Source organism: Sporothrix brasiliensis (genome assembly GCF_000820605.1).
Source record: "Sporothrix brasiliensis 5110 chromosome Unknown Cont18, whole genome shotgun sequence".
Classification (NCBI taxonomy): Eukaryota; Fungi; Ascomycota; class Sordariomycetes; order Ophiostomatales; family Ophiostomataceae; genus Sporothrix; species Sporothrix brasiliensis.
This window is the reverse complement of record NW_024467137.1, coordinates 425470-450421: the sequence shown is the minus strand read 5'-3', so window position 1 is coordinate 450421 and position 24952 is coordinate 425470. Positions and strand designations below refer to the sequence as shown.

The window sequence follows — 24952 nt, the reverse complement described above, 5'->3', positions numbered from 1 at the left end:
TGGGTTTCTATCTGTAACTGGTAGTATATACGTATCATAAGTCGTCGACGTTCTCGACGCTGTTCGTGAGTGCAAGGTGAAGCCCCATACAGCCTAAATTTGCCCAAAAATAAAAAGAAGAGAAAAGAAAAGAAAAGAAAAGAAAAAGAAAAGAAAAAAAGAACGGTACTCAGACGGTGCCTCCTCTGCCAAAGGGTACTTACACAGACACCGGTCACGCTGTATGGCACTGCCAGTTTCTCTTTGTCTCTCACATCGGGACGTACGGGTCTAAACAAAGACTAGACAAAGACAGCAGGCGACCTGTTCAACGAGCCCTGCCGTTCCTTTATGAGCCCATACTCCAGAGCCGTTGTGTCAGTTGGGATCTCGTGGCTCAATTCTCCGTGGCGCTTTGGGTCGTTTAGTATCCGCCAACTCCCGCTCTGCCATTCCCGATGCAACCCTGCTACGACTTCGCGCAGTACGAACTTTCCTCCACCGCGCGTGAAGAAATAAGGAAACAAAAATCAGGACTAGCTGACCTGTCCAATCATATTGCGTTAGAGGACTCAGTATGGGTCCGTTGTTCCGGTGGGAACGCTGATAACCGCATATCCCGTGGATGTAGTTCAAGGTCGGCCTCAAAACGAGTATGTAAAGAAGCATATTGTACAAAGTAAATTAAGGAAGACGTGTTTTACGAGCAGGTTTGCTCAAATTATAATTACTGCTATTATTTTAAGTCTTAATTTTCGATATTATAAAATTCCTTTTTTAACATAAAAAAAGAAAATGCTGAACTAAAACCATGTTAATATGGCAACACGTAGGCATCAAGTACGCAACACAAGAGGATTTATCAGCTCAGTCACAAAGCCATGATGGTGATGAGGCGGCCCTACACGAATGCCATGAATAAACGCGCAATACATATATTTTGAGGCGTATCTATGCTTCTCGATCGTGTGGTATCTTTGTGAGCGTTCTTCCTGTTTCCGTTTTCTCTCACATGACAATCACCTCCGGCGACTCGCTGCTGTCGAGCAGGGCCGCACGGCCAAGTGCTGCCGTGGCCGCCTCCGCTGCCGGTGTCTTTGCCGTTGTCACGTTGGCTGCTTTGCATGTCTTGGCCGTGCCGGCCGTCACTTTTGTGACTCTCGTCGTCTTCGTAATCTTCGTAGCCTTGGTTGCTGCTGTTGCAGCCATCGCTTCGGCTGCCTTGCCCCTGGCTTTAATTGTGGCTGTGGCGGTGGTGGCCACCTTGGCTGCCTTTGTCTTTCGTACCGTGGCCGTGGTCTCGACGCTGTCGGACAGGTCGTCCAACTCTGTGAGGGGGGCCGCGGCTTCTGCCGCTTTTCTGGCTTGTACCGCCTGTCCTGCTTGTCCTGCTTTGGCAACCTTGTCGGCCGCGGCCGCCGCCTTATCGGCCGCCTTTTCCTGTCGCCGCTTCGCCTTGACTAGCTTTTCAACCTCCTTGGGACCCCGCAGCCGCAGCGTCAGCTCCTTCATCATGTCGCCCCAGACGACAGGACCGCCGCAGTTGGGGCAGTGGCCACGGACGGGGACGAGGGGGTGCAGGTCAGGATTGGAATTGCCCAGGGCCTGCGACGGTGTTGCTGACGCGTCCGCTTCCTCCTGCAAGAGGTGCCCGCTCCAGCAGCGCAGGTGCCCGACGGCCTCGCACGCTGCGTTGGGACACACGGCATAGAGTCCCCGTCCCGCGGGCAGCGCGCCGTGGCACACGGCGCAGTCGCCCTCGCGCTCAAAGGTGAAGATGTCCTGGGCCTTGTCGACGTAGTCGCGCATGGGTCCGTAGTCGAGCGGCAGGGCGTGGATGCCCCAGGGTGGCCCGACCTCGGCGGAAGTAGCGGCATCGGCAACATCAGTAGCGCTGTCGCCTGTCGCAGCGCCAAACAGCATATCCGGTGTCGGCCGGAAATCGGTCAACACCTCCACCTCGCGCACGTCGTCGCTCAGCTGCTGGCTGGCACTCGTCTGCGACCTGCTGTATTTGCTCCAGGCTGCGTGCACCTCGGGCACAAACATGTGCAGCCGCAGAGGCCAGCGGGCAAAGCTGGGCACCCGCAGCAGCAGGTGCAGGTTGGCCAGAATGGAGTGCATGCTCGCGGGTGGGCGTTTGGGGTGGCCATTGCGCTTCGTCTGCCGGGCGACAGATAGGCGCGACTCGGCGGGGATGTGCAGCGACAGGTGCGGGTTGGTCAGGGCCCACTCGAACTTGAGCGCGGCGACGGCGCCGGGGAAGCCGGACACGAGGCCGACCATTTCCCAGGGCCGTAGGCTGGGGCGTGCAGTGCGGGCGGCGCCGCCCTTGATGGCGCCGTTGTGCTGCTTGAGGCGGCGCGGCGGGTCGGTGGTGGAGCCGATGTAGAGGGAGGCATGGCGCATGGTCGAGCGGAGGATGTAGACGGTGTAGAGGGCCGGGATGGGTCGGGAGGAGACGGTGGACGTCATTGTGAGGGGTGAGGAGAGGAGAGGGGGGGGGAGGGGAGAGAGAGGTTGGACGAGGAGGCGTGAATCGCCGCGTGCGGTTATGATTTGGTCATTGGATTTCTGTCCGGTGGCGGCTTATGGACGCTGTCGAATGTGTGAGCAGAGGGACTGCATGTCTGTCGACGTGGGTAGGAGGTGGCCACGTCGAACGGGCGAACGTTTTGTCAAAGGTTGAGTTGAGGCTCAAGTGCAGTGCCGCCTTCGCGGTAAAGGGACTGACATAGGCGCGTGTTTACGCGGGGTCGCGCTATTGCTGGAGCGACGACACGTGACTTGCACATGTCGCGAGAGTGCGCAATATTAAAGCATTCGTTTTACAGACAGAAATTAGGACAACGGACATTCGACGCGTAAAACACATATTTCTGTTAGATTTGAGAGGATATGATCAACAGCGAGAGGCAAAGAGAATTGCCATGAAAACGACGGGCTAACGAGAAAGGAGGCTACGGCAGTGATTAGAAAGTATGAGGCTGTCAAGGATGCTCTAAGCGAGGACAGTGGCAAGTCGTTCTGGCTGCACGATGGCTGCTCGGCGATCCCAAACTTGTTATTCACAGTCCAGTTATTGGGTATGAAGACACGTTTAGGAGACTTGAATTTACGGCATTGGGTTTAACATAAATTGGTGTATAGTAATGTCATTAATCTACGCAGATATGAAAGGGCCCGTCGTGACGGCCGTCTCCTGACAGAGAAAAGAAAGAGAAGATATCCATGTAACCATTTTATGTACACTTTACGCATACATCCGCATACCGGGGATGTACACCCACGTCATTCCAACAGCACTTTACTTGCGGAAGCGCTTGGCCTTGACGCGGAAGGGGTTGCCCTCGGGGAGCTCCTCAATGGTGGTGCGCGCCTTCTTGGTGATGAGGCCCTCAAAGGACGGCGACCACTCGACGCGGGGGTTGTAGGGCTCAAAGTCAAAGAGGTAGCCGAGGGTGCGCAGGATGGAGGTGGCCGAGTAGGAGACGGTCTCGCCGGCGGCGTTCTTGCCGAGGCCCTCGACGTGGGCCTTCTTGACCCAGGGCGAGATCAAAAAGGTGGGCATGCGGCCGCCGAGGCGGTCAAAGTCAAAGGTGTAGTCCTGGCCGGAGGGCGTGGTGGCGGTGTAGGCGAGGCTGTCGGGCTTGGGGGCGAGGGGCGGCGCGACGTGGTCGTGGAAGCCGCCGGTCTCGTCGTAGGTGATGATGAAGAGGGTCTCCTCCCACTGGGGGCCGGCGCGGAGGGCGTCGTAGACGTCCTTGATGAGGCCCTCGCCCAGCGACACGAGGCCCGTGGGGTGCATGGAGGTGGTGTCGACGCCGCAGCAGGACGGGTTGAGGATGCTAAAGCTGGTGAGGTTGCCGGCGGCGGCGTCGACGTAGAAGCGGTCGAGGTTGACGACGTTCTTGTCGAGGCCGGCGTCGTAGGTCCACTGGAACCACGAGGCCTCGGGGCCGGTGCCGCCCGCCGGGTCGTGGTAGTTGCGCCAGTCGTAGCCGTTCTCGGTCAGCGACTGGAAGATGGACCGCTCGTTGAAGCCCTTGGCCTTGAACTGCGCGTCGTTCTTGCCGTGGCCAAAAGAGCTGCCCGCCACGAGGGCCAGACGGTTGGGATCGGTGGGCTGTCATGCATTACGTTAGTGGTCACCGTCAGGTCGACAAGAAGAGTGCCAGGGGAGGGGGGAGAAGAAGACGTACACCGGGAATGGCCGAGTGCCAGTAGTTGAAGGTGACAAAGTTCTGCACCAGGGCCGTGAGCGTCGGGACCTGCGCCTCGGTGTAGTAGTTCATGACCTGCTCCGACAGCGTGGTGCTGTTGACCTTGGCGTCGTACAGGCGCAGCTGCTCGTGCACAAAGCCGTTCTGCTTGGGGACCAGCTTGCCCGACGCAATGTCGTCGTTGCTGGGGTTGAAGGTGCCGTAGAACTCAATGTTGTTGCCGTAGACGGCGTGGTCCGGGTCGTCGGCAATGGAGTCGTAGTCGCGGGCCGTGGTGCAGGCCTGGCCCAGCGCCGGGTTGGTCAGGTTGAGCGGGTTGCAGTAGGGGCCGTTGTGGTACGGGTTGTCGAGGCCGCGCAGCGTCTGGCCGCCCAGGATGTTGTCGAACGAGCGGTTCTCGAGCACCAGCAGCACCACGGCCTTGATGTGCTCCTTCATGTTCTTGACAGCCTCCGAGCCGTTGGGCTTGCAAGGCGACGGGTGTTTGGCAGCCGCCACGGCCGCGAGGGCCAGCAGGCCCGTGAGAGAGTTGGTCAGCATCTTGACGTGCAAACGGCGGTTGCGAGAGTCTGTGGATGGGCTTGGTTGCTCGAGTGGCGATCGCAGACATCCACCCGCGAGCGAGGCCCCGGGCCGTCACATATATACATTCAACGTCGGATCTTTACTACCTGGACGGGCTCCTACCATCTAAAGGGTGCTTGTCTGTGCATGTCCCGGGAGCGTTCCGTAAAACGGAGGTCGTACGACATGCAATAGCACGGAACGTTGGCTGCAGACGGGCGTGAGAAGTAATTTGCGAGTCGTAGGAGCAGGGAAGAGTGTCCACGTGGGAGGCAGATAAGCAACAAGTTCTCTCCAACGACCGTCGAGGTATTCACAACGTGCCATCCCATATGCCGATCCGATATGGAATTATCTTAGTGGCAGACTTGGCGATGCTGCCCTTGGATCGCCTTTTGCTGCGCTCTCCTGCGTGATCGTTTCTTTGCTGCCTTTGCTGCCTTTGCCTTTTGCCGACTTTAAACTTTCCCCGCCGCCTCACCGACTGCCGAAAAAGGCATTGAGCGGCAGGGACAGGGCCGTCGGGGTGCAGGGCGTTGCGGCGTTCAGCCCGGCTAATGCGACGTTATCCCACGCACGTCATAATCCAAGTGTGGATGGTGGGTCGACAGGCAGACGGGTTAACCGGCAAAGGCGGATCCCGGAAGAAGGGAAAATGGAAATACGCAGGATGCAGTACGGAGTACGATGCATTTTAAAGTTGTCCAGAGGTGGGCCGTTGATCAGAAAAGATCAAGGGCATTCCGTATTCTATTGTCTGGAGAAGTGGATGCCCTGAAAGAAACAAGAACCCAACTCTTTGCACGAGTCGTTTTGGAAATCGATGCGATGGACGAGTTGGTGGCCATCTCGCGTTAGCGCCAGGGGCAGACACACCTCTTGGCCAGAAGAACCAGGTCCAGGCGAATCAGAGGCCTCAGGATCGTGGCTTACATGGCGCATAGAACGCCTCCCAAGCAACCCAAGATTCCCGGCCCGGTCCCGGTGCATTTGTATTGGACTGCCGCATTCTTAAGTGTGCACGTCTCTCCGGCAGTCCATTTTCAGAACGTTTAAGCTTTTTCATAGCTGGTGTGGCTTGTTCTCTTTGTTCGCGATTGGCTGCCACAGGAATGCCCTCGTATGATATTCTAAAAGCAGCGAGCCTCGGCAGGCAGGTTGGGGCGATTTCGACGACGCCGTCGCTGGAGAACTGGAGCTACAGAGTCCTTGGCTATTCCATCGTCCTTGACTCTCTTTTCCAACCCCTGGGTCTAAGGCAGTTGACTGAAATGACCGCCAAGACTAAATGGAACCGAGTTACGACAGGAAAGCGACATTTACACCTCGAGCAAACCGTGGGCGAAATCTTGTTCGCTGACAACACAGGCATTCTGATTCGCCCCGATGAAACCTTGTCCTGGTAATTTACGTGGAATACCACGCTCCTCGGCAGGCATCTTTCCCGCCTTGTCTCCTTTTCATGACCGACGTCGACAACGGACATTGGTATGTTGGACGACGTATGCACTCTTAGCCCAATGCGAGCCCTATGCGAGAAGACACAGAAGCGAAATTGGCGATCGCGTTGTTTGTGGAGATGTGCAAACGTAAATCCCTCCCACGCGGACGGGACGCATGGGCTGTCGACTAACAGCGCTCTCTTTTTACACGTGCTCCTCCTCCAGCCTTGCCAACCCTGTCCATCTTGCCAACGGCGTCAACGGCGCCAGCGTTATCATCCTTGGCAAACCCCGCAGGCATCGCTTCCCGCTTTCCGGGATCCCGGCGCTCGTTTGTGACCGTTGTGATGCCGACTATTTTGTCGACTGGTGTTTTGCGTATGCAAGTGCCTTGCACGTGGTGAGATTCTTCACCACTCCCAAAAAGGAAATAAACAACGATGGAAAATACAAAGACTCTTCCGTGCTAGAAGAACAGCAAGGCCGTGGTCCTTCGTCCCTACCATACCCGCTCGCTTCGCATGTCGGGCATTCTCGTGATTCTATCCTTGCCTCTCCACACCTGTTGACGCATACCTCCAAGCAGCCAACATGCATCAACAGCAGCAGCAGCCTGCTTCTCTGTCCCCGCTCGCCTGGACGTCGTCCATCTCGCCGGCCGCACTTGCGGAGTCTCAGCCCCGGCCGCGTGACCCGCACCGTAAAGTCATTAATAAAGCTGAGGGCGCTGACAACACCGACGGCCGCCGCAACAACAACCACGACAGCAAAAGAGTGCAGAGGCACGCGCCCCGTTGGTATCTGCCAACGGCCCGCCGGTTCCGGGCCGACTTTACGCTCGGGTTCTCCGATGGCTTGACGGTGCCCTTTGCCATGACGGCTGGCCTCTCGTCACTGGGCCAGACAGACACGGTGATTTATGCCGGCATGGCGGAGCTCACGGCGGGATGCATCAGCATGGGCATCGGTGGGTACCTGTCGGCGCGGCAGGCATCGACGCCACGTGCGAGCGAGAAGCATGGCGAAGCCGACGACACCGACGCCGACATGGCCACAGTGGCCACTCGCTACATCGCACCGCTCGGTCTGCCGGCCCAGCTGCGCGACATGGTGTTGGCCCACGTCGTGGAGCATCCGGAGTCTGCCGAGGCCATGTTTGTCAAGAAGGGCGATGGACGTGCAGACGACGACGACGACGACGACGACGACGACTACGACGACTACGTTTGGCCCGTTGCCTCTGGGCTGTCCGTGGCCCTTGGCTACCTGGTGGGCGGCTTGATTCCGCTGGGGCCTTACTTTTTTGTCAGGCAAGTCGGCGACGGCCTGCGGTGGAGCATTGGTGTTTGCATCGCTGCCCTCTTTCTGTTTGGCTTCGTCCAGGACGTCGCGCGGGATAGGGCCGTAGAGACGGCGAAGACGACGGCCACAGGGTCCACGCGGCGCCTGTGGAAGAGCATTGGAGAAGGAGTCCAGATGGTCGTTTTAGGCGGCATCGCAGCCTCGGCGGCTGTGCTGTGTGTGCGTTTGTTTGACGACGCGAGTTCATAAGCTCGGCATAGCGTTTGTATTTATAGTTGCGGGAAATAGACCATTTGTTTCTGTGACAGAGTGTGTCCCTAGATAGCGAAGGGCATCCTTGCGAGTCCGACCTCCAGCAGTACGTATGGAGTTTGTATATAACTCGTAACGACTCCCGTCCTGTGGTTTCCAGTATGAACCCACATACCACTGCCTATGCTTAAAGAATGTACATGGAATCGAGACTCCTGTCTCCCTTCATGCCATTTGACGTGCTTCCTGCCGATAGGAGTTTCCTCTTCTTCATGTTTCTGCGCTTGAGCAGATACCAGCTGGCGGTGTAGAGGAACGCAGCCACACACGTCAAGCCGGCAGAGACGGCATTGCCTTGAACATATCGAGGCGCTTGTGTGCTCGGATACAGCTGCGAGGACACCATGGACGAGATGTCGGCCATCGTATACACCAACGGCATGGAGATGGCCCGTTTGGAATCGGGCGCAAAGGTATTGGTCGCCCAGGTGACAGCGAGCGTGGAGATGGGATAGAGACCTATGCAAGGCGAGGGATTAGCTATGCAACGGGACGTTGACATGGCTTTGCTTGTGCTTACCGATGACGAGAATAAACATTCCCGCGTAGCCAGCTCCAGGAGCTGCCGTTCCAACACAAATCAGGTAACCGACGGCCACCGGCACATAGCAGCCGATAATAAAGAAACCTCGTGACTTGAGCTTATCGGAAAAGTAGACCTGGGTCAATAAAGAGACGGCACCAAGAACATAGACGGGGATGGTCATGTAGTTTGCCTGAAGGGACGTATATCTAATCAGTCAGTAAGGGGTAAAATATGCAGCACATGTCGCACTGGTCAGGTTCTTACCCGAGTCCGTTGATGATCGACGGCAGGAAGACGCCAAAGCCGTTGATGGCGACAGAGGACGTGAAGAACGCCGTGCCCAAGAGGTAGACAAACGGATCCTTGAGCGACTCCTTGGCCCACGTCCAATCGAACGTTTGCTCGCCTCGGAGAAGGTAGTCTCGCTTCCTCTTCATGCGCATCGCCTCTTTTTCGTCGTCACTGAGATACCATGCCGTTTCGGCCGAGTCCGGGATGAATATCCAGCCAATGCCACCAATGACCATGGTCACGCAGAATTCAACAATGAAGAGCCACCGCCAAGCCGCAAGGCCGCGTTTTGCGCCCATCGACTGAATGCCGTACGCGAAAAGACCGCCAAATGCGCCAGAAATGCACTGGGCGAGGTTGGTGGTCATGATGCGCTTGCCGGCTTGTTCTTGCGGGTAGATGGTCGAGTACACAAAGGCAAAACCTGGCGACAGCCCGCCTTCGCAGGCGCACAGAATCATGCGGACAGCGATGGCTTGCCCGTATGTGTGGATAAAGGCCGTTCCAAGCGTGCAGATGCTCCACAGCAGAAAGGCAGTGCCGAGCGCTTTCCTCGCACCAAAGCGTCGGACCACCAGCGTCCACGGAAGCTCACCGGCAAAGCTGCAGAAGCTGGACAGCGTTTGGATGTTGTTAAACTGGTTGCCCACGAGGCCCAAGTCCTCTTTGAAGCCGAAGATCACAGCATTTCCCACCTAGACGATGGTCAGTGACTAAGCAGGCTTCCCTTTCCTCAAGGCTCTGCTTACATTGTTTCGGTCCAACGCGGACAAGACAATGAAGATGAGGGACACCGGGACGAGATACGTGTCGAATTTCCATCGAGCGGATGCTTCTTTTTCAGGATCAACATAGACAACCGGGGTGGCATCGTCGGATCGAATGTCGACAACGGCCTCGGTGTCGACGGTGGCGGTCTTTTTGTCTTCCATTTTCACGTTAACCTAAAGTAGCAGCAGTGTATACTGGCTGCAAGTGCAAAGGAAATTCATTTGTTGTCCGGAAATCGACAACAACGTCGTCCTTTTGTACTTATACATCATGACCCAGAACTCATATTGCGAGTTGCACATATGTACGAAAAAAAGTGAATTGTACGGTTGTATGTTACATAACGGCTCCCATTACTACGGTCCTCATTTTTGAGTGTAAGAGATTGTATAGCCAAGGATCGTCGTCGGGTAAAGCCGAAGATATCGTATCGATAGATAAGTGCATGTCACTATACCCAAGTCAGTTTACTTTCTACTCGTTGCACATCTTTATCGGATAGCGTTGCCCACTTCCATTGGCTAGCTACTGTGCAAATAAGTCGCCTTGATCGGCTTTATCCAAAAAGGTCAAAGATTCGTACTCAACATATCTCATATGAGCGAAGCAAGGGTGCAAGGGTGGCAATATCTCGATATTCCCAAAGACATTTTGCACAAAATACCGCGGCCTCTGTTCAGTTCCGAGGCTGAATCCTTGGCCATGAAGATCCGCGCTGCCCAGATTCAGGTGTTGGATAGCAGCGAGAGCGAAGACGGCGTCCATAAAGTCCACACATGCCCGTCGTCCGCTCAAAAGATTCCCACCTTGTCCTCACAACGACTCGCCGCCCGGCGGCAGCGCCTCCTCTAGATCGTCCAGCAGCTGGTCGTAGACGCCCACCTTGCCGCCCTCGAAGGCGTCTATCGCGTACGACAGGTTCTGCGCGTGTTCGTCCGCCAGGCACGCCGAGAGCGAGCGGTCTACCGGGCCTCGTTCCGGCGCTTCCCGCGCTTCCAGCGCCGCGACCGTCTGCACGTACGCACGGCGCTCGCGCCACCGCTGCTGCTCGTCGGTGTCGTGTGGCTGGCCGTCCACGTCGTAGCCATCAGACGGACCGAATCGTCGCGGCATGGCGTTGAGGAAGCGCGGGAAGCGGACGAGCTCCCACGGCAGGGTGCAGGCGCCCTCCCAGTCGATGATGCCGAGGACGTCAAAGTTGGCGTCGTCAACAACAATGTTGCTGTGCAAGAAGTCGGGGTGGCAGAGTGGAAACGGTCCGCGGTCGCGGTTCCGGTCGTGTCGGCGCGCGAGCCGTGGCGCGATGGCGCGAAACCGGCTGACGAAGGTGTCGACGGCGCGAACAATCTGCTTCGCTTGGGTGTCTGGGGCGCCACGCATCAGGTCGACGATATTGTCGGGCGAACGTGGAAACCGCGCGTTGTCGGCCCATGCCGCAAAAAAGGCCGTTGCGGTATCGAATGGGCCACCGATGCGCAACTTGGCCATGTCGGCAGCCGACCGCCGCAGGGCAACACGGGCCACCCACAACACGCCGTCCTCAAACTGCAACAAACGGGCCATGTTATTGAGGCCGTTGGTGGCGTGGTCTAGTGGCACACAGGGAACGTCGTCGCGCAGGCTCGCGGCCAGCCGGCAGAGCGCGGGCCAGTCTGTCTGCCGCATGGTATTGTCCACGGACGCGGTGTGGTCATACTCTTGCTCTTTCCAGTTAAGAGACACTGACACTGTGCTACTGGTGTTCGACAACGACATGGTGGCAGGAGGAGCGTCTCGTTTTGCTGCTGACTTTGACTTGGGAGGGAGCAAACACACTTTGTGTAAAATCGGGTGCCGCGACCTGTCTGAATAGGCAGCCTCAGAAGTGGGTTACAGTGTAGTTCCCCGCTTCACCTCAGCCTTGCACGCAAAGGCTGAGCATTCGGTGTAAGCGCTCGGCATGTTGTATCTGCGGGATGTTCAGCTGCAGTTGCATCAGACCAAAGAGCTACAGTATTCTCACCAAGTTGGACTGATAATTGGATACGCCCACGCGTTCTTCGAATAAAAGAGAGTAGAGGATGGCGAGGAGTTGCGTATGGGAGGATACGATGGTACTTTGGTGCTGGAGGGCCTTTGCATATTGTGGTTCGTTCAGCTTTGCGTAAATTGGCATGTTCTCATGACGACGTAATCCAACGCAAGTTATGATGTGTACAAGAATGTATAATAAATTAAACAAAACCTGAATCAGTTACGTAAAGACGACCTGGCATTGCATACGTCCGCTCTCCTCCTTTGTCCCGTCTTCTCTCCCCACTCACTTCTCGACCTCGCTGTTTGCGGGCTCGATGACGTACGTCTTGAACTGGCGGGCGGGCACGTTGCGCGCAAACAGAATGTCCAGCTCCTCGTAGGAGCGGCCCTTGGTCTCGGGCACGCGCAGCCACGCCCACACGAGGCACAGCGTGGCCAGGCCGCCGTAGAAGAAGCCGAGCTTGCCCTGCATGTTGGCCTCGCCGGGGTTGATCATGTAGGGAATGGCGACGGTCATGACGATGCCGAGCACGCCCTGGGCCATGGTGGCGACGGCGATGGTCTTGGAGCGGACGCGCGTGGCGGAGCACTCGGAGAGCAGCACGAAGCAGATGGGGCCGACGGTGAGGTCGTAGATGCCGTTCCAGACGATCATGAGCACGGACTCGGCCCAGATGGCGCCGGAGGGCCGGCCGGGGACGCAGTCGAGGATGCCAATGACGAACTGGAGGACGGCGAGGACGGCGAGGCCGCACACATAAATGGTGCGGCGGCCGACGTGGACCATGGCGTACCAGGAGAGCAGGGTGCCGACGAAGCCGACGGCCAGGAAGCCGACGGCCATGTTGAAGGCCTCGGCGTCGGGCAGGCCGGCCTGCTCAAAGAAGTAGGTGCCGTAGTTGATGAGGTAGATGCCGCTGAGGACCTGCGTGCAGTAGACGCCCATGGACACCTCGGTCTGGCGCCAGTTTTCGCGCTTGAAGCAGTCGAGGTACGTGCTGCCGAGCTCGAGCGCGAGCTCGAGGCGGTCCGTGTGCACGATGAACGCGAGGGCCGCGTCGAGGTCGACCTGCGGCGCCGACAGCCGCGCGAGCGACGCGCGCGCGCCGTCCAGGTCGTTGCGGCGGACCAGCCACCACGGGCTCTCCGGCACAAAGGCCAGGCCGGGCAGCAGAATGGCGATCCACACCCACTGGATGGCAAACGGCAGCGAGTACGCCCAGTGCGTCGCCAGCGACGAGGTGCCGTTGGTGACGCCGTTGCCGAGCAGCTGGCCCATGACAAAGCAGAGGTTGACAAACGACGTCATGTGGCCGCGCAGCGCCGTCGGGCACACCTCCGACGCGTAGGCCGGCGCAATGACGACGTACATGCCCAGGACGATGCCGCCCAGCAGCTCGCCGACCAGCAGCACGTTCAGCGACCGCGCAAAGAACTGGATGAAGATGAGGCCGGCCGTCAGGACGACGCACGTCGCAAAGGTCTTTTTGCGGCCGTACCACTCCATCGGGTACGCGGCCCAGATGGCGCCGACGACCTGGCCCACGGGGTTGCCCATGCTGAGGCCGGTTTGCCATGCGGCAGCTAAGAGGTTAGGCTTGGTAAGATCTATGGGAGGCGGGGCCGGTATTCGAGATTGAACGTACATATGACATACTGTTCTGTTAGCTGGTTCACTATGCTCTTCTCAACTCACGTCCACCTCGCCAGCACGTGACTCACCTCGCCATTGCTGAGCTCGCCAAAGTCATTGGTAAACTGTTTCATTGCGTACAGGTTGCCCAGCAGCTGCGGGTCAAAGGCCAGCATGATGACGCCAATCGACACGTACGCCGACCACGCCACGGCCTTGGCGTGCAGCCGCAGCGCCTCGCGGAACGGCAGATGGGCGTCGTGGGGCGCATTGGCATCAAGAACATGGCCGGCGGCCGTGTCCACGGGCGTGTCGATGGGCGTGTCGATGGCCGTGGCCGCGACGGCGGTACCGTCCATCTTTGTGTCAGTCATGGTGCGTTGTCGCCGACTGTGGATGCAGGGAATAGAAGATGGCACCCGAGACGGCAGAAAAGGAAAATGAAGAGATGAGAAGGGAGGGACGGCCAGACAGGCAGGGACAATAAGATCGCCATCCCGCAAGCCTTTATATCAAACGAACAAGGAAGAAGGACGAGCCGCACGCGACCGCAGGACATGCGACCAACCGACTCCAGATTTGGGACGGACTTACTGATTAGACTGGAAGGTAAAGTCGGGGTTGACCCACTTGGCTCCGTTCTGTTGCGGAGGTGTTGTAGATACCGGCAAACAAGACCGGTTTCACCGGATTGCCGAGCAGGGGATTCGGCATGGCCAAAACGTGGAGACTAAGGTCCTTGTCCCTGGAGGCAGTGGGTGTTGCTCAGCTTCGACTCCATCCCCAGATTACCAAGGGCGTAGATACCGTTGCGAGATACGATCTGGTGATGATGGTACTTTGCCGAGGTTGGGCGAACGGTCGACGACCGTTACAACGCAGGTTGATCCGGCACAAGAAAAACAACAGAGACAATGACAGCCATATGTCAGATCCCACGTGCATCTGTTATGAACGTCCGCGATGTTTATTTTGCGTTGGACATTGACATCGTTCACGATTATGTTGACTGTCAAAATGACGATGCAATTGTCTGCTAGACTGGTTATATCACCAGTCAATACACTCCAGCTTTTGCATCTTACGCAGGTACGGTAGTTTTAAGCTCTTTGTTTAGTGGGAAATGAAAGCCCCGCGGAGGACCGTTGTCTCGACATGGTCGCATTGCCGACGACACCGGCAATCTCCGGTGAACATACCGGTAACGTTGTCTTTCCCCGCTTCACACCACCGTCTCTGAAGGCTCGTGATGGATGTGATGGAGTGTGATGCAGATCGCCCAGGATCGTCCAGGATCGTGCATGCAAGGCAAATGCAGTCCGGCAAACCCGCCGGTGACGGCCGGCAGTTGACGCGGGACCCATTTCACTCGTATTCCGTAACGGCAAAATGGCGAAGCGGCCAGGGACGGCTGTAGTTCGCATTGCTGCTTTGGGATACCGACGGTCCGGGAACAGTCGGCGACCCGGACGACAGTCAACATTATTCAAACTGACCCAGACTCGGAATTCACACAAGGACCAGACACAGTTCACACAGAATACCAGATATAATTCAAACACAAAACATAACGATTCTACGTGGACCACAGATAGACCGTTGCCAACAAACGCACCTTTGCCAACATGCGCCTTCTTGTCCGACCTGACCCCGAAGCGGCCTCCCGCTACGTGGCGGACTACATTGTTGGTGAGTCTGTTCACTAGGCCCGCCAAAGTGAGCGCTCACTCACAGCAGACCGCATCAATGCCTTTGCGCCGTCGGCCGAGCGGCCCTTTGTGCTCGGCCTGCCCACCGGCTCCAGCCCGCTGCTCATCTACCGCTTCCTGGTCGCCGCCTACGCCGCCGGCCGCGTCTCCTTCCGCCACGTCGTGACGTTCAACATGGACGAGTACGTGGCCCTGCCGCGCGACCACCCGCAGTCGTACCACAGCTTCATGTTCGCCCACCTGTTCCGCCACATCGACATCCCGGCCGACCACGTGCGCATCCTCGACGGCAACCCGCCCGGCGGCGACTACGCGGGCGAGTGCGCCCGCTACGAGGCGGCCATCCGCGCCGTCGGCGGCATCGAGCTGTTCCTGGGCGGCGTCGGCAGCGACGGCCACCTTGCCTTTAACGAGCCGGGGTCGTCGCTGGCGTCGCGCACGCGCATCAAGTCGCTGGCGCCCGAGACGCGGCGGGCGAATGCGCGCTTCTTTGGCGCGGACGCCGCCGCCGTGCCCCAGATGGCCCTGACGGTCGGCGTGGCCACGGTGCTGGACGCGCGCGAGGTCGTGGTCATCGCCACCGGGGCGCGCAAGGCGCTGGCGGTGCAGCAGGCGGTCGAGGGCGGCGTGAGCCACATGTGCACGCTGAGCAGCCTGCAGCTGCACCCGCGCAGTCTGGTGGTGGTCGACGACGAGGCCACCGTGGAGTGCAAGGTGAAGACGATCAACGTAGGTGGCTGCCCGCATCCGCCAGTAGACGATGCGATACGTTCGACGCTCTGTCCACCGCTAACACACATGCAGTACTTTCGCGGCGTCGAGCAGACGGTGCAGTTGGCGTCACAGCCCGGGCTGCCGCGGGCCGCACAGACGCCGCCGCGACTAGACACAGCGGTGGCCGCCATGGCGGCCGAGAACGGCGAGCTGACCCCAGACAGCATGTCCTCCCGCATCGGCAGCCCCAAGATGTTGGCTGTGCGCTCGGCCACGATTCCGTTTGCGCTCATGCGGCAGTGAACACAACGACCTGTTGTTCGCTGTTCGATTGGGACCATCGAAGCGTGTCTACTGCCGCAAAATGGACCAATCTGGGTAGCCAATGTGCTCCAGACTGGCCTGATCAAAGATGTGCCACGACTGGTAGCCGAGGCCCGACGAAGTGCGGTCGAGAAAGGACGGCTGTGGCGCCTGGAACTGGCTTTGGTTTGGCGGCGGTTGCTGCGCATTGTTGTACTGCTGCTGCGGACCCGGCGCCACCGGAGTGTGGACGCCCTGGAGGCTCGCCTCGAGGCGTGCAATCAGGCGGCTGCACATGGGCGACTTTGGCTCGTAGAATTGCTTGAGCATCGTGAGATGGACCTGGATGTTTTGTAGATCTGTTTTGTTAGACATGGCCGCTTTACTGTTTTCCTTCAATTTGATTGCTTTCACCTTCACTGCAGTATACATACCGTCCACCTCGCCAACGCCCCCTTCCACCCCCTGGAGGACAATCAGCGCCGCCCAGGTAATCATCACCAGGTCCCAGTTGGCCCAGATGCTGTCGTCGTGCTGGTACAGCTTCAGGGTCGCCCGCGCGCTCAGCAGCAGCTCGTGCTGTTCTTGCGGCGTGATGCTGTTGCTCCACAGATCGCACCCGCGTGCCGGGTGGTAGATGCTCAGCACGACCAGCCGGTGCAGCACGTACTGCCGGAACACGAGGCGCCGGTGCTCCGTCACCGCCGATGTGTCGGTTGTGCTTGTCCTTGTGCCGGCGGTCGTGCTTGTGCTTGTGCTTGTGCTTGTGCTTGTGCTGGCGGCGACCAGCGTGGCCAGCTGCGGCGTGCTGCGGCTAAACTCCACCAGCCAGTCGTCGAGCTGGCGCGCCCAGTCGCGGATCACAGCGGCATCAATGGCCGTAAATGGAGGCGTGCTGGCGCCGCCGGTGCTTCGCGTGACGTCCGCATCGCTCGTAAAGACGGACCAGATGGTCGGCAGCCCCCGTCCGGTGAAATGCGTCAGCCCCGTGTGCATCATGCGGCTCAGGCGGTACAGCGGGTCGCGGTAGCCGACGTGGAGTGCCGGCAGCGGGCTTTCAATCGGAATGACGGGGCAGCTGAGGTGCAGAGACGCGTGCTCGAGATCGATAATCTGCACGCCGCTGAACAGCTTGCGCCACTCGCGGCGGCCACCATCTCCGCCGCCGCCGCCACTTGGGCCCTCCCCGTCCGCCAGCGACGATGGGCAGTGCTCGAGGATCAGCCGGTGCGCCACCGAGATCCACAGCCCGACCACGCGGTTGCTCGCCTCCGTCAGCAGGCCCGCCAGGACAATCCCCAGCACGGTCTGGAAGGCCCACTCTTCGTCGGCGTCCGTCGCGCCCGCCAGCCCGCCGTCCGTTGGCGGGTGCGGCCGTCCCATGGCGCTGTCTGGGATGCTGAGCTGCGCAATGGCGTTGCAGAGCACCGCATAGTAGTGCGGCGCGAGATCCGCCGCCGACTCGGCCGGCCCGCGGACGCTCGAGCAGAACAGGATGGACGCCAGCAGCAGCGGCTGCGGCACCGAGAAAATCTGCTTGCGCGGCATGAAGTGCAGCCCGGGCATGCGGTCGTGGAACGCCAGCCACAGCGCGCCGACCGTGCGCTTCTTCCAAAGGCGCCGCGGCGTGGACGTCGGCGCGGTGGTCCGGAGAACGCCCACCGCCTGCCAAAGTGCGCCGAGCGATGCGTAGGAGGGAGGCAGGTCCGACATGTCTTCGTCGTCCACGGCAGAGTTTACGTCGTTGGCCGCTGCATCGTGTCCCTCGGCACCCTCCACCGGGGGGGCTGCGTCCACATGCCCGGCTGTAGCTGCTGCCGACGACGACGGCCCGAGCCCCAGGTACTCCTCGACGGCGCGCAACCGCCGCAGCACGTCGCTCTTGAAGGGGGCATCCAAGGCTCCTGTGGCTGTGGGCGGCGACATGGACGGCATCAACGGCATCAACGACTGCGACGGCAGGACCGCGGCGTTGGCACGCGGCACAAACGTGCACGGCACGGCGGTCCGCTGGCAACGCCGGCACGTGCGCGGGTCGTCGTCGCTGGGCACGCAACGCATCTTTTGGCTACGGCAGTTGACGCAGGCCTTCTTCGCCTTGGGCACGTGGCGGTGCTCGGCGGCGTCTACGGACGGCGCACGATCTCGGCCCGGCCAGGGTGTAGAGAGAGGCCGTTCATCCGGCCCGAACGACACGCGGGGCCGCTTGTTGGACTGGGTCGTGGAGTGTGACGCCATTTGTGTATTGTGCGTGGTGGGCGGCAGTGTTTCCGTGTTTGCGCGGGACACGTCGGCTGGCAGCGGGTGTCTGTGGGTTTCCGAGCGTTTGCCTTGGGTCAATCATGTCTGTACTGTTGGTGTAAGACGGCAAAGTACGGCGGACGACCGGGTGCCGTGCACATATAACCTGCTAGAAGGGGGGTTTTCCGGTGATTGTCGGCGTTTCTCGGTGGGCTGCTCGATTGTGATTTAACCAGTCTGAGAGATACCTTCCTCTTTTGGTAAACGCGGCATAATCGCCGGCATTCCCCGCTCTAACCGGGTAGTTCCGCACTTTGCCGGCCGGTCATCCAAACCAAATTTGTCGTCTTACACCGGTTTACGGGTTGTTCTCCATTTCCAACGAGAAAATAGTTGTTTGGTCCGGGTTATGTACTCTTGTGGACTGCTACCGTGTTTGTGTGGAATGGCTTGCGCACGACATCCAGCTAGCTCGGGCCGTGTTCGATTACGTCGCGCCTTATTCTTTCTTTCGCCTTCATGATTGTGGATTACCCAAAGAGTCCTCTTCATAAAGTGTCAATCCGTCTTCATTTGGCCATGTCTGCGCCTGTTTGTTTTATCTTCGTGTCTTCACTGTGCTGGCCGTATCGGATTGCATGATTGACACTGCAATCGTTCCCGACCATGACCTCCCCTGGTGCATCATCCGACCCGTCTCACAAAGCATCGTGCGTCGACGATATTGTTGCATCGTTTGCCTTTTCGTCCGATGACGTCCGCGTGACAGCAGACTATTTGCTGCAACAGCTGAGTATGTCTATCCAGGGAGCTGCAGTACATGGATGAGCACGGACTAACACGATATTCGCATTCCAGAGTCCGGCCTCCGCGACGACCGCCTTCCCTTCCAGCACCCATCGTTTGTCACCGCCATCCCCGACGGCTCCGAAAAGGGCCGCTTTCTGTCCGTCGACCTCGGCGGCACCAACTGCCGCATAAGTCTGGTGGACCTGCACGGTGACGGCACGTTTTCCGTCGAGCAGCAGAAACACACAGTGCCCCATCATGTGCGCGTCAACGCACGGCATGAACCACTCTTTGACTGGGTGGCCACGCAGATTGGCGAGTTTCTGCGAGCGCGGCAGGCGCTCGGTCCGGATGCCACCCAAAAGGAAGCGCTATCCCTTGGTTTCACATTTTCCTTCACCTGCACACAGACGTCGCTCGCCGCCGGCACGCTGCTGCACTGGGACAAGGGCTGGGACATTCCCAGCGCTCTGGGCCGCGACCCCTGCGCGATGCTGCAAGCGGCGACCGATGCACAGAGGCTGCCGGTGCGCGTGGCCGCCCTCGCCAACGACAGCGTCGGGTCTCTCCTGACGCGCGCGTACACGTCATCCGGTCCAGGCGCCACCACCCTGACCTGCGTCATTGTCGGCACCGGCACCAACGCTGCGTACGTCGAGAAGCGGCAAAATGTACAGCGGACTGTCAACCACGGAGCCGACCACAGGGCCGACCATAGGGCCGCCCAGACGGGCGTCGTGGCCATGAACACCGAATGGGGCTGCATGGATGACGGCATGCGTGTGCTGCCGCGGACGCGCTTCGACGACATGGTCGACGCACAGTCGACGGACGGCGGCCTCCAGATGCTGGAGAAGCGCGTGTCGGGCATGTACTTGGGCGAGCTCCTGCGACTGGCCGCGGTCGAGCTGTACGGCAAGGGTGTCTTCGACTTGCGCGTGCCAGACGCAGACGCCCCCCTGTTCCAGAAAGAGAGCATCGATGCGTCGCTTCTGTCTGGTCTAGCGTCTCTTGAAGGAGACGACGATGCCTGCATGGCCACGGCAATTCAGCTGCTGGCCAGCACGCTGGGCGCCGCCGGTGTCTCGGCTGCCGATGTGTGCATCTTTCAGCGCCTGTCCACCGCGATTGTCACGCGCGCCGCGCGGCTTATTGGTGCCGCCACAGGGGCCATTGTGCTGCAGTCTGGCCTTTTGTCGACTGACGGAGCCATCTTGGAGGAGAAGCGAGGGGAGAAACAAATCATGACAATAGCCGTGCACGGCACGGCCACGACTGTACCAACATCTGCCCCGAAGAGGAGTCTGTCCTCTATCTTTGGTAAAGCACGCCGCATCCTGTTGGCACCGTTTGCTTTGTGCTTCGGCCGCCATCTAAAGGCAGAAACAAAACCGGCCGTGTCTTTGCTGCAGCCACCCTCGCCGTCACCGTCGACATCACCCTCACCGTCGGTCTTGCCGTCGGTCTTGCCGTCGTCCTTGCCCATGATTGACATCGGCATGACCGGCTCCGTCATTGAGTTTCATCCGACTTTCGAGAAAGACATGCGGGTCGCCTTGCGCCAAGTTTCCGGCATCGGTCCGGCTGGAGATGCCCGGATTCGCACCGGGTTCTGCCGTGACGGAAGTGTTGTCGGTGCGGCTCTGATGGTCCATGCGGCCGTCAAACAGGAATCTACGGCGGAAACTTTAGGACAGCGTCCCAGGCCGGTGAAACACAACGCAAGTAATTAGACGGCGTGAAATCATAGAAAAGAAACTACTTTGGAAAAAGACTACGGTTAAAAATGAGACTACTCATTGTGCGCTCCGTGACCGCAAACCGCATCACAACGTTTCTGAAACAGCACCAATCCCACATAAACCCCAAAAACAGCCGCATTTTCCATGTACGGTTATAGATACAAGGGAACACGGGATCTCGTAACATGCCACCAGTTCTACCAAAGTTACGATTCTGACTCTCGCGAGGCCACACGAAGGGATACAAGATCACCAGGGAGGGTGGTATAAGACCTGAAGACCCGCCGATCACACACATGTATCTCGAGAACTCACGGCTACGTGAGCCACAACTGTGTCTAGCAATAACATGGCAAATAGGTCATGAGTCTTGTGTCTACGGAATTCGTCCACTTAGTATAAAAATGTAGGACCCACAGCTCAGTGGGGCACGTGTGTCTCCTTAGATATGTGGTCAGATGACTCGCCTTCCATTCTCGTTGATTGCCATACAAATCATCCCACAAAAAAAGTTTATAGTCACGTGATCACCCCAATGATACATCACGTGTGTGATATTGCCGAATGGGAGTCTTTATGCGACAGCCCAAACATTCCTCCTCAATCGGCGATCATCAACAACCCAAACTCCTTCACAGTTCCTGGGCATGCAACGCTCTGCCACAATGCCGCTGCGACCTGACAAGGCTGTACCGTAATGCTATGGCCGATCAGTCCCCGTCATGGACAACGGCGGCGCAGGCGGCAACGCCTCATCACCGTCACCAGAGCTCGCCGTCGACCTGTCGACGGCGCAGGAGCCTTTGAGCCAGGCGGAGCGCGCTGCGGCTCGCGACACCTTCTATCGCGTCGTGCAGCACTTTGAGACGACCGACCCCTACAACACTGCGTCACGCACCACCCGTCGCACGCTGTACAGCCAGCCACTCCTTGTACGGTACACTTATGAGTTCGCACGGTCGGTCGAGTCACAAGACATCTTCTTGCGGTCGTTTTGCAACGCCCTTGCTCTCGACGTTGCGGCGATCGACGTGACGCTCGACTTTGACGAGCTTGCGCCTCTGTTTTCGGCGTTTGCCGAGTACCTTATGGATAACTTTTTTCTCCCCTGTACGTTGTTGGCGTTCCAGTGCTTTTCTATATAGATACTTTTGGTTCCCTGACCCGATCCGTGTTCTAGTAAAAGCGTCGACGAGGAAGACACCTCAGCCCTCACCCGCCATCCATTCTGCTGTCTTGCGTGCACAAGGCGCTACGGACTCACAGGCCTATGTCGGGACCGAGGAGCGGCTATCGACGCTGAGAGCTGAATGCCTTATCCGAGACCGGTATCGCTGCGTTATTTCTAGAAAATTTAGTGATCCCGAGTTTAATCGACGTCAAGAACTGTATGGCAGCGATGCCCGCGACGATGACGGCATTTTGTTCTCGGACCAGGATACGATCGAGCTTGATGCCATAGAAGTGGCTCACATCTTGCCGCATTCTTTAATGAAAGCGAGCACGGGCTCGCACATGGTGTGTCCCTCCCCTTTTTCGGGTTTCATAAAAAATATGAAGAACGTGTTTGTTTCTTGTTATAAGGTGCGCCGATACTGATTCTGTTAGGATGCATCTCGCCATGCTGCATTGTCAATCTTAAACATGTTTGACCGGGGCGTCGTCCACCTAATCGACGGCGTCGACATTGACCGGCCGCGAAACGCACTCACACTCGCGCCTCTTATGCACGGTCACTTTGGCGCGTTCCGGATTTATTTTGAGGAAGTTCATGGCCAGTACAACACGTACCGGATTGGGTCGTTTCTGTCAGCGCTACACAACCGTGCCATCAACCTGCCTGTCACGCGCACGCTGTATGTGACGGAAGACAGGACGATCGACCCACCTTCACCACGCCTTCTCGCCGTCCACCGCGCCATTGCGCACATCTTGCACCTATCTGGAGCCGGCGAATATATTGACTGGATCCTACGGGACATGGAGGAGCACGCTGTGCGAGCCGACGGGAGCTCGGCGCTGGGTCGGCTGGTGAGCCTGGGACTCGGCGGGTGGATGGACGGCGCTGTTTATTTGTGAGGAGGGAAGCGGGTCGTGCAAGGCAGCCGCGACACCGCGGCCAAACTCGCTGCTTTCCCGCACGGGGACGTGCAAGATATTGGTATTCCGATTAATAACTGGAACACCATTGACTGTCTTGTTACGACTCTAGTTCCACGAGGCCTAAAGAAAAGGCGCGGGGTTGTTGGAGACGGTAGAATAAAGGACAGGGACAGTCACCGATTAGCGAGAAGAAAGGACCAAGTAAGACGTATTGCATGGACCGTATTTTACATGGGGTATGAAATAAAGAAAGTATGAAATAAGAACGGGCAATAGACATCGCGCCAAGGGGGACAATGGCCGTGCAGGTTTTCAACTTGTCGAAAGCCAAGATACTCCGCAGTGCGCCACAAAATGTCAAGAACGCCTCACAAGGCTTCGTTCAGAGTGAACCATTCTCATCGGTCGGCGATGCCCCCCAAGACATGGAAAGTTTGGAGCTTGGCTCTTATTTGATGCACCGGACCCTCAGGACCCACTTGCAAGAATACGAAATACGAAATGCGAGCCGAGAAAATGGGGGCACTGCAGGCTAGCGGCGCAGGGCGTCAATGTCTCGTTTTTCGGGTTCAGTCCACAGACACAGCCTGCCGGCGGTCTTGTGTTTGATGGAAACTAACAGAACTGGTTTGGGTTTAGTCTCGTTGTGTTATGTATTGCCCGTCGTTGATGCCCGTTGATGGAGTCGAATGTGTTGAAAAGGCGACGATGATGAAAAGTCTCGAATTCGAGCACAGCCTTCTTTTCTTTTCGTTATTCGTTATGCCGATCTTATGTTGTTGTCTCGTCCTTCTGCCCGCATAGCACTTGGCGTCTTCGTTCAACACATGCACGACTTGGGAACGAGGAGTACATAAGTCGACAAACTCCCTGACTTGACAGAGAGAAAGAAAAGAAGCATCAGTCAACCATCTCATTGTACTGGCAAACATCTTCTGCTCAATATCGAAACAACTCCATTCCATCGTTCCCAAGTGTCGTCCATTTTCTATGCTTTTGGCAGTACTCCCAAAGAACCGCTACAGCATATCCTCCGCCATGCCTTCGTCCATCACCAAGGAGGAGTTTGACTCCGCGCGCACGTCGACCTCGTCTGGTCCCGTCAGAGACAACGCCACAGCCGAAGCCGCCATCCCCGCCCCGGACCCAGCTCCCGCCCAGCGTCGCTCAGATCCCTGCTACTACGACGCCGCCGCCCGCGAGATCAACGGCGTCCCGACCGTCCCCTATTACATTGTCGCCCGCGTCATCAATGTCATCGTGCCCCTTGTCCTGCTCGCCCTCTCCCTCGTCGCCGAGATCCACTATGACCGCGGCAAGTGGCTCAACCCGATGCTGACGCCCGGCTTTACCGTCTGGGGCGTCTCCCTGTTCGACCTGTACCTCATCGTCTTCCGCGGTCGGCGCCACCACCCGCACCTGCGCATCATGTACGACGGCATCGTGCTGGGCGCGGGTACCGCCGTGGCCAGCGGGTTCTTGACGGCCTGGGCCATCAACGAGTCGCCCCAGCTGACCTACGGCTTGTCGGTGCCGATCCTCGTCGGCATGTACACGCTGATGCTGATGGAGTTTGGCATTGGCATTGAGGGTATGGTGCAGCTCATCAAGATGCGCCGCGGAACGTGGCACTATGTGTAACGGAGGGGAGCGATGGAGGTCGAGACGGAGGCGGATGCTTGAGAGGTGTGGTGGAGAGGGAGGTGATAATATTTGTTTTGTTGTCGTGGCGGGGATGGTGACGAAGTATTTGCTCGGTGTCGGTTATTGATTTGCATATTTATGATTCACGGCCGCGGATGTTGTAGACGTTGATGGGGGTTGTCCTGTTTTGTTTGTCTTGTTTGTCTTGTTTTGTTTCCTTCGGTTACTGTACGTATATGTTTCATTAGATTACCTTGCTTTTAGGATACGTTTCTCGTTTACTTTTAACGCTACTTAGACTGTTTACTGTATCGCGAATTAGAATTGTTTATTTGTATTTGTATTTGTATTTGTACCCGTACTTGTACTTGTATTTGTGTTTATTTTATTTATTTTGTCACTTTTCCTCATTTTAAAATAATTTACGACCTGCACGCCGCGCAGAAATGCAAAGAGTCGTCAATGAACCCTCCTTACGACGCGCCGTGTTTTCCTTTCACACCGACCGTGAGCCTCTTGGTTCTCATTCTTTTCAAGTCTGCCAACACAGTTTCTTTGTTCAAAATCGTTTATGCCCCTTTCAACCCGAATGCCCCCTTCAACCCGAATTGGACCTGTCCCGATTCAATCGTATGGCTGTCGTGAATG

General features: G+C 57.9%; 12 protein-coding genes across 12 annotated transcripts; 6 read left to right on the top strand and 6 right to left on the bottom strand.

The window, feature by feature from the left end:
• Positions 1 to 987: 987 nt before the first annotated feature.
• On the bottom strand, positions 988 to 2454 carry SPBR_01670 (structure-specific endonuclease subunit SLX1; the record flags this gene model as incomplete). The annotated part of the gene is made up of 1 exon (XM_040759980.1): positions 988 to 2454. One exon carries the CDS (start codon positions 2452 to 2454, stop codon positions 988 to 990), a length of 1467 nt encoding a protein of 488 aa, XP_040619099.1.
• An 832-nt stretch (positions 2455 to 3286) lies between these two features.
• Positions 3287 to 4742, bottom strand: SPBR_01677 (phospholipase C; the record flags this gene model as incomplete). Its single annotated transcript, XM_040759987.1, has 2 exons — positions 3287 to 4105; positions 4182 to 4742. The coding sequence occupies 2 exons, from the start codon at positions 4740 to 4742 to the stop codon at positions 3287 to 3289; spliced, it is 1380 nt and encodes a 459-aa protein (XP_040619098.1).
• Positions 4743 to 6799: 2057 nt separating this feature from the next.
• On the top strand, positions 6800 to 8277 carry SPBR_01664 (uncharacterized protein; the record flags this gene model as incomplete). The annotated part of the gene is made up of 2 exons (XM_040759974.1): positions 6800 to 7725; positions 8154 to 8277. The coding sequence occupies 2 exons, from the start codon at positions 6800 to 6802 to the stop codon at positions 8275 to 8277; spliced, it is 1050 nt and encodes a 349-aa protein (XP_040619097.1).
• A 21-nt stretch (positions 8278 to 8298) lies between these two features.
• Positions 8299 to 9571, bottom strand: SPBR_09081 (uncharacterized protein; the record flags this gene model as incomplete). The annotated part of the gene is made up of 3 exons (XM_040767207.1): positions 8299 to 8554; positions 8613 to 9334; positions 9389 to 9571. The coding sequence occupies 3 exons, from the start codon at positions 9569 to 9571 to the stop codon at positions 8299 to 8301; spliced, it is 1161 nt and encodes a 386-aa protein (XP_040619096.1).
• Positions 9572 to 10223: 652 nt separating this feature from the next.
• On the bottom strand, positions 10224 to 11165 carry SPBR_01926 (uncharacterized protein; the record flags this gene model as incomplete). The annotated part of the gene is made up of 1 exon (XM_040760236.1): positions 10224 to 11165. The coding sequence occupies one exon, from the start codon at positions 11163 to 11165 to the stop codon at positions 10224 to 10226; it is 942 nt and encodes a 313-aa protein (XP_040619095.1).
• Positions 11166 to 11709: 544 nt separating this feature from the next.
• Positions 11710 to 13433, bottom strand: SPBR_01561 (Sugar transporter family protein; the record flags this gene model as incomplete). The annotated part of the gene is made up of 2 exons (XM_040759871.1): positions 11710 to 13023; positions 13149 to 13433. 2 exons carry the CDS (start codon positions 13431 to 13433, stop codon positions 11710 to 11712), a joined length of 1599 nt encoding a protein of 532 aa, XP_040619094.1.
• Positions 13434 to 14684: 1251 nt separating this feature from the next.
• SPBR_01847 (glucosamine-6-phosphate deaminase) lies at positions 14685 to 15785 on the top strand (the record flags this gene model as incomplete). The annotated part of the gene is made up of 3 exons (XM_040760157.1): positions 14685 to 14748; positions 14797 to 15497; positions 15573 to 15785. 3 exons carry the CDS (start codon positions 14685 to 14687, stop codon positions 15783 to 15785), a joined length of 978 nt encoding a protein of 325 aa, XP_040619093.1.
• Positions 15786 to 15833: 48 nt separating this feature from the next.
• On the bottom strand, positions 15834 to 18023 carry SPBR_01420 (uncharacterized protein; the record flags this gene model as incomplete). Its single annotated transcript, XM_040759731.1, has 2 exons — positions 15834 to 16144; positions 16220 to 18023. The coding sequence occupies 2 exons, from the start codon at positions 18021 to 18023 to the stop codon at positions 15834 to 15836; spliced, it is 2115 nt and encodes a 704-aa protein (XP_040619092.1).
• A 669-nt stretch (positions 18024 to 18692) lies between these two features.
• On the top strand, positions 18693 to 20548 carry SPBR_01528 (hexokinase; the record flags this gene model as incomplete). Its single annotated transcript, XM_040759838.1, has 2 exons — positions 18693 to 18819; positions 18885 to 20548. The coding sequence occupies 2 exons, from the start codon at positions 18693 to 18695 to the stop codon at positions 20546 to 20548; spliced, it is 1791 nt and encodes a 596-aa protein (XP_040619091.1).
• A 731-nt stretch (positions 20549 to 21279) lies between these two features.
• Positions 21280 to 21867, top strand: SPBR_02063 (uncharacterized protein; the record flags this gene model as incomplete). The annotated part of the gene is made up of 2 exons (XM_040760372.1): positions 21280 to 21667; positions 21824 to 21867. 2 exons carry the CDS (start codon positions 21280 to 21282, stop codon positions 21865 to 21867), a joined length of 432 nt encoding a protein of 143 aa, XP_040619090.1.
• A 334-nt stretch (positions 21868 to 22201) lies between these two features.
• Positions 22202 to 22636, top strand: SPBR_02107 (uncharacterized protein; the record flags this gene model as incomplete). Its single annotated transcript, XM_040760416.1, has 1 exon — positions 22202 to 22636. The coding sequence occupies one exon, from the start codon at positions 22202 to 22204 to the stop codon at positions 22634 to 22636; it is 435 nt and encodes a 144-aa protein (XP_040619089.1).
• Positions 22637 to 23698: 1062 nt separating this feature from the next.
• Positions 23699 to 24301, top strand: SPBR_02057 (uncharacterized protein; the record flags this gene model as incomplete). Its single annotated transcript, XM_040760366.1, has 1 exon — positions 23699 to 24301. One exon carries the CDS (start codon positions 23699 to 23701, stop codon positions 24299 to 24301), a length of 603 nt encoding a protein of 200 aa, XP_040619088.1.
• Positions 24302 to 24952: the final 651 nt, after the last annotated feature.